Genomic DNA, 7,483 nt, shown 5'->3' with positions numbered 1-7,483 from the left:
TGTGACAGCAAGAGCAAGACTTGGCTGGGTGAAGTTCAGGGAATGTGGAGCATTGTTATATGGGAAAAGGTTCTCATTGAAGACAAAAGGAAAGGTCTATAGGAGTTGTGTGAGAGCTGCAACGCTGTATGGGAATGAGACATGGTATTTGAGGGAAAGAGATGGCAATTTTGAGAAGGACTGAGAGAGCAATGGTGAGAGAGTGTGGCGTGAGGCTGTTTGATAAGAGGAGGACTGAGGACTTGATGTGGATGCTGGGGTTGGAGAAATCAGTGGAACAGCTGGCAAGGATGAATGGAGTGCAGTGGTGGAGGGGACAGGTGGAGGAGGAGATTGGGAGGGTTAGCTTGAGAAGGGAGGATGCCCAAAACTGAGCCAGAAACCATGTGTTTATATATATTATATATAATGCATTGCATCACACTGACACCACTAGATGGATATCTTAAAATGTTGAGGTTTTTCTACTTGAATTTTAACAGTAGCTTAATAAGAAGAAGTAAATCCTGCTGAAGCTGCTTTTCTAGACATGATGTTAAAGGACTGTTATAAAGCAGTTAAATATAAATTAATTCAGTGCTTCATGCAGTCAGTTATCAGCTTTGGTTTATCAGTTAAGTTCACTTGAACTTTGTGTCACACTGAGATAAGAACATTGGCTCTCTCTTGCCAACACTCACCTTGCACAGTAAAACTATTTCGCTGTCTGTAAAGCTTTACTCAAATCCTTGAGACTTTACATAAGGTAAAATTACTTAATTTTCTTTTGGTGTAGTTATATAGTTGTTGTTGTTGTTCAAGTTTAGTTCCTTCTACATTTGCAAAGCAAACAAGAAAAAAATGTCTAATTTTTATTTCAGATCACTAGGTTTATGTAGATAATAACGTGTATACATTTAGATTTAACTACTAATACACATCTACAGTAGTTCTACTGCTTTTTTCTTTTTATATACTATAATTAAATACATGACATGTATCGTGTAGAAAAATTTTGAAGTTCTGTACACAGTTTTGCTACATATGTTTCTTTCTAATGTTTGCTAAATAGTATTGTAGGTGAACATAGCACATATGTTTCACTTGTAATATTTGAAATAGTATTCTAGTATACTGTATACTAACATTTTTTATAGTATAATGATATATTATTGCTTGATTTATATTGTAGGTATATATGTTTAGATTGTAATACTTCTGCGCAATTTCTTTCTTTTTTTTTAACATTACTTTGAAGCATAATATTCTAGATCATATATGAAAACGTAATATACTATGAGTCACCAAAAAAGCCTATATGCTTTGCTTAACCTGCAAGAAATAGCAGCCAACTACCTCTCACATCCCACTTTATTATCTTACAAAAGAAAAATCGCATTGAATAGACTGTCTGTAAAAAGAGTGGATGGTCATGACAAGGATGTCTTTGATCATGAAGATATTGGATCCATACTGATGCAGGGCTCAGCAGCAGCAACAGTAGCATAATTCTGCACAATACATACAAACATACATGCATACATGCATATATATATATGTATATTTGTTTTGCCAGATTCCTGGTGTGTAATAGTGTATTGAAACAGATATTATTTTATTTCGGGTTGACATTTTTTTTCTTGCCAAATAAACACATGCACTAGTGCGTGTGCGTTTATTTGGCAAGAAAATAAAGACCATCCCAAAATATAACTATATATATATATATTTGTGTATGTATATGTGTGTGTGTATTTCCCTCACAAGAAAAAGATTTTTTTTTAAAAAGGCTCACGTTTCATCTCTCACACATACGTACAACATCTACCTGGTGTATATCACATCTGCTGAGTATATGTAACATCTGCTTGATACTTACCACATATGTTGTATATATATATTGCATCTGACCATCTGGTTTCATATGTGTCCAATATGCAAGATTATTATAAGACTTTAATATTTTTGTAGTTTTACTCCTCTATACAGAAGAATGAATCTGTAAAGAACATTTATAAGGCTTGTGCATCTATTTCATCATTAGTCAAAGAATTTACTACAATTAATTTTTTTTAATTTCTTAATTACTTTAACTTAATTTTATTGGAACACGTAAAGTTACTGGGTTAGGATAACAAATGTGACTTACGGTATAAATGATAACCAGCTGCTTAACATGTTTCTAGAACTTTAAAAATGGTTTTCCATTAATGATGAGGGAGACATTGAAAAATAGAATGCCAGGAGTAAATCTGTTTTAAAATGTGTTAGATTCTTTCTACTATCCTTTTCTTAGGTTAGTTCTCACACATGGAACGAGAAGTCATACCTTGTCAAAAAAATAGATATTAGTGACAGAGTATTAATACCAAGAGGTAATATCTATTGTCATTTGAATGTAAGTGTTCTGTTAAAACAATGAAGGAAGGTCGAAATCTGGTGGTCTTGGCACTCAAAATGGCAGGGATTTATTTCCCTGCTAGCTATATAAACAAGTGTGCATTTTACACCAATATAAGAGTTTCTCATGGTATCTACCACAGTTTAGCTTGTTCTAACAGAACATCCATGTTTAATTGGCAATAAATATTACCTTTAAAGTCATACCATAAGTTAAATTTTGCATAAGAACTTTATAATCACTCAGGGTTATAACTTCTACCAGATATATACTTTTGTCATTTTCATTATTTATATGGAGTTAGGAAGGATATCCAACCATCAACATGGATGATGATAGCTTGCATTTAAAAAGACAAAAATGCTACGAGCAGGAGTGCATGATATTATTGTTGTTTGGTCCCAAGTCTACTTTGATCGAGTTGACCTAAGAGCAAAAGTGTACCTGTCTTGATAGACTTATCTTTTAGTCAGACATCGCAAGACTAAATTTTCCAGTGTACTCTGCCTTTAATACATTAAGGTGTGATTTGAGTGAGATTTTGCAGCTATGTCTTCATTATTACCAATGTCCTTTCTTCACAAAAGTTTGGGATTTTCTCCCTCCCATATCTTTCCTGTTTAGTGTTGATTTACAGAAGCTCAAGAGTAACATCAATGACATCAATTTCACCTGTCTAAGAGAACCTTCAAAGGCCATCCTTCAGACTCAGATAGTTAGAAAATTGGTGCAAGCATATATATTGTCATTACAAGATATGTTCAGTGAGATTTCAGTGTTCCCTTACTGTTATACCGGCTACTTCACTTACTCCTATCTTATATCATGTAGAGACATATATATTGCAATGTAATATAGCAGCTTTATGGAATGACATAGCCATTTAATTTTCCAAGGTTCAACAACCTCAACATGCTGCACTGCTTCTGGACTGTCCCAACAATGAAAATATATGTATATTCTAACACAACTCGATCAGCTCAACTCTAACTCTATCCCCAATACAGTATAAACATTTTTTGGAAATACAGATATATTGCTGACTCATAAAGAAATTTACTGATTATCTATATTCCAATATTTTATCTCTTATACTGGCTACAAAATTTACATTTCTATTGATGGTAAACCTTTTCATCTGACACTACATAAATACATTTTGTATTGCCAGACCAAAGACTTCCATACAGTTATTCAAGAATCAGTTGATCAACAGTGTTTATCATTTCTCTTTCTCTCACTTTGCAGGGTGTTATTCTTACCACTATGCTGGCAACCAGAAACTTCTCCAGTAAGTTCCATTCTATGTGTTTATAATTTTTTTCTCCACTATCATTTCTCTGATCTGAATTTCTTTCTTTCTTGGGCACTAATGAACATGTTTATACATGGAAAGTTTACAAGCACAACTATATATTGTTTATGGGACATTGAAACTGGAAACAAAATATACCACCATATCAATTCATATATGATTTGATTACTAAATATATCATGGTTCCTTTTAAATACCTTATTAGAGTTGTAATGTTCCATTTATCTTTTTGTTTTAAATTATGTTTCATGTTATTTGATTCTTATATAATCAGCTTAGAGTCCTACCCTGTAAAGAAAACCAGGCTTTCCTTTCTGCAAGTCAGTGGAAGTTTGAAGTGAGAATTAATCTTCACATAAAATGGAACCTCACATTCTTAGAAAGTTCCTTCCCTCACTGGGAACTGGTCTGTTCTACTAAGAATCTGTTGTGTATTATAATACTCAATTCTTAATCTGTGTTAACAATATTTACTAAACAGAAATACACTCTGCCCTAACATTAATATTAATGTAAGTGTCTGCAATTATTACAAAATATTTAACTTATCAGCTGGAGTGATTTTTCAGTAAGTGTGTGACAAATACTTTTAAAAATCTTATCTTATAACCCTGCTGTAGAAGGATTTTTTAATGCAGAGTTAAGTTATTAAATACATTTATGGTAGCAGGACCATTAATTGACTGTCTGTTCTCTTCCATTGAACATTAGTTGATGTCATATCGGAAAATGCATGCTAATTTACATATATGTCATTCTTTGTTGCTTTCTTTGTGTGGTATAGTAAACAAAGGTAAGTCCAAATAGTGTGATAACTATATCAAGCATTTCACCTTGGCTTTTCCAATTTTCCTTTTTTTTTTTTTGTTTTTGTTGTTGTTTTTCCTGTAGTTTCAGGCTATCACACATTAACAGACTGAGCTTAGAGTTAAGGGCATTTGAGCAGTGACAGAACAACTGTGCTAGAGTTTGATGCTGTGTTATTACCCCTTGCCCTGCTCAACAAGACACTGTTTTTGTAAGATTAGAAGAGAAATGCAGCAATTTTACAGTACCTGAAGTCAGTGTAGTGAAATGATTGATGGACATCTTTATAATAGTCATACCATAATTGAAACTCAGTCTTTTCTGGTGATTGTTGTCAACATTAGATTCTGACACAGTGGAGCTGGTCTGATTTATAATTATATATTGTTCTATATTTGTCTGTTGAATTGCTAATACTGAATGTTGTAAGTTTTGAAACTAAATAATCTGTCAATCAGTCAGACTTAAGATGCATATGACATTTCTACCAGTACTGAAAAACACTGCCAAATGCTATAATGGAGATGTTCTTAGCTATTCAGCACTTCATCATCACAGTGATCATTTGTGGTTTCTTCTAAGAATTTCTTACACAAATCTGCTTTTTCAGTATTAAAGAAGTATTTAACAAATTCACATTGATATCTTTACTGAAATCATTGACAGTGTCAATATGACTGATGATGTGATGTGACCAAATTCTTGTAACAGGATCCTTTATGTGTTACACTTTACCATGTTAACAAATTGAAGTCTGTTAACAATTATATAATACTGACCTTAGCATTGGTGAGATGATTGAGAACCTTTTTGCATAATTTTTGTTCAGTTTAGACTGCAGTATCTTGGTGATAACTATTCCTCTTAGAACCAGATATTATTTTAGCAGCAGACCTAGAAAATGTTATAAAGTAGGGTCAGCTATCATTATGTTAGCATCTACTCAGGAAAACATTATCCAAAAGTCAGTTTTATGCCCTTTTGGATCCCAAAATTTCTGCAACTGTTTCTTTCTTCAGCTTTGCTCTTCTCTGAGACCTGTTGAATTAGTTGTGTCTGTTCTCTCCAGTGTAATATAGTAATGGCAGATCAGGAAAGATAGTTTAACAGTCTTTTTGATACCTCTTAGTAATCCCATTCAAATGACCAGCCAACAAGATTGTATATGTTGACCATACAGGTAACTGGAAGTTTGTCATTATGACTATAAGTTCATTTATTGTTACCTGTGTTGAGTATGAACTTATACTTTGATAACTAACCTGATATGAAGTTCCTTAGAGAAGAATATCAACATGTCATAACTATATTTATGTCAATGCCTCTAATTAAAGCTATAATTAGGAACCTGATTTTGGAGGTAAATATTAAATAAAACAGAAATTGCTAAATATCTGAAGATGATCTTTAATACTCCAGAGTGTTGCAAAAATATGCTACTAAACTTCTAACCATTCATAGACAAGGATTTTCAGTCAGTTATGGTCTCAGTTTAATTCTTTTAAAAGAAAGATCCAGTATTTCAGTCATTCCTGCTAAAAGAGTTTGTTATCTCAAATTATTTTTGGATTATATTTTGGTTGAGGCCATACTTGATTAAGAGTTTACATTGCTGTACTGTCAATCTCTCAACTCACTTAGTCAGCTTTAACTTCACTTTTCATTAGAAAAATCTCTACTGTAGCTTCACTTGCAAAATATACATATACCTACCTTTTGCCACAAATATAATTGCCCTAATTGCCTCTGATGCCTTTTGTTTACGTTCTCAATTATTTCAGTTTGATTTCCTAAATGTTGGCTGTTGCTTTTTACCAATGGTTTCTGTTTTATATTTAATACTACTTCTATCATGTCTATCTTATTTGAGAGGAACTGACTTGACTCTTTGTTTATATAATAAACAATACAATATCAAAATGTGTAAATAAACGAGCTACCTGTTTTCTTTTTTCTTTTCTTTTTTTTTTTCTTTATCTTTCCTCCTTGTTAGGAACAGTGTTTGGGACAACTATGTCTGACAATTTGTTGTATAATTCTTTCCAAAATTCTAAATCACTGACTTCATGTCCTGTAGTATAACTAATGTTTCTAACATAAAGCTGCATGATAGCAAAATTAATTCATTAGCTGGTCAGAATTGAAGCTTAAATATTGCTAAGGTCTTCCCAAGATTTTTTTTTTTTTTTTTTTTTTTTTTAAGACAAAGAAATCTCATTTGGCTTATAATTAATTTTTATGGAATAAAACTACTAAATTACATAAAAAATACTTGTCACAGTTCCCTTAGATGAAAGATAGTAGGTGTGTAATAGAGATAAAAATATTTTTTCTACGAAAATTCCCTACTTATTTTACTGTTTTCTTTCACTTGGCTGATATTTTTATGGCCATACTAGTATGGACAGGATGGGGAGCAGTTTTTCTATAGCTCACCCATGAACCACTCAGCAATGAAGTAGGCATGGAACTTCTCACTAGCCAGTCAGACTGAAGCAAGCAGAATTTATATATCCTAGCTGCACAAAAACAGTGGTTGTATTCATTAGATTTTAACTTATTATCAAGTAATTAGTAGTCTGTTGTGTTATTCTAGCTGTCTATTTTAAAATATAAACTGGCATTTTTCAATCACGAGAAGGAAATGGTGAATTAATGAGAAGTAAATTTATTTTGGCTTTTGCACTAAAATCACGAAAGTTAATTTCACCAGTTTCTACCATTATCTTCTGCTTGTATTTCATTAAAGTCTGTTTTTGGTGACAAATATTTTCAGATTTCTTTTTGTTTTTGCAATGACACTTGTTTGTCTTGCTATTTGAGCAACAACTAGCATAACTTCAATGGTGAAGCTTTTAACCTGCTCCTCTTTCATTTGACCAACAGACTACATGCTACTTAACACCAGCAACAGTTATGTCAGTTAATCAGCACTAACATGATATATAAATATTAATCAATACCAACATTATATATACACA

At 32.4% G+C, this 7,483-nt stretch overlaps 1 protein-coding gene across 19 annotated transcripts in view; it reads left to right on the top strand.

Moving 5' to 3' along the window:
• Positions 1-7,483, top strand: part of LOC106874089 (calcium/calmodulin-dependent protein kinase type II delta chain) — a 343,297-nt gene that overhangs the window by 209,909 nt on the left and 125,905 nt on the right. For all 19 annotated transcript variants that reach the window (XM_052967902.1, XM_052967919.1, XM_052967916.1 and 16 more), the window contains exon 12: positions 3,629-3,671. In XM_052967902.1, the coding sequence (XP_052823862.1) occupies positions 3,629-3,671 (43 nt within the window). The remainder of the gene's footprint in view (positions 1-3,628; positions 3,672-7,483) is intronic.

This window comes from Octopus bimaculoides, chromosome 5 (assembly GCF_001194135.2).
Source record: "Octopus bimaculoides isolate UCB-OBI-ISO-001 chromosome 5, ASM119413v2, whole genome shotgun sequence".
Taxonomy (NCBI): domain Eukaryota; kingdom Metazoa; phylum Mollusca; class Cephalopoda; order Octopoda; family Octopodidae; genus Octopus; species Octopus bimaculoides.
Note: the sequence above shows the minus strand (reverse complement) of the source record. Positions and strands in the feature narration are given on the sequence as shown.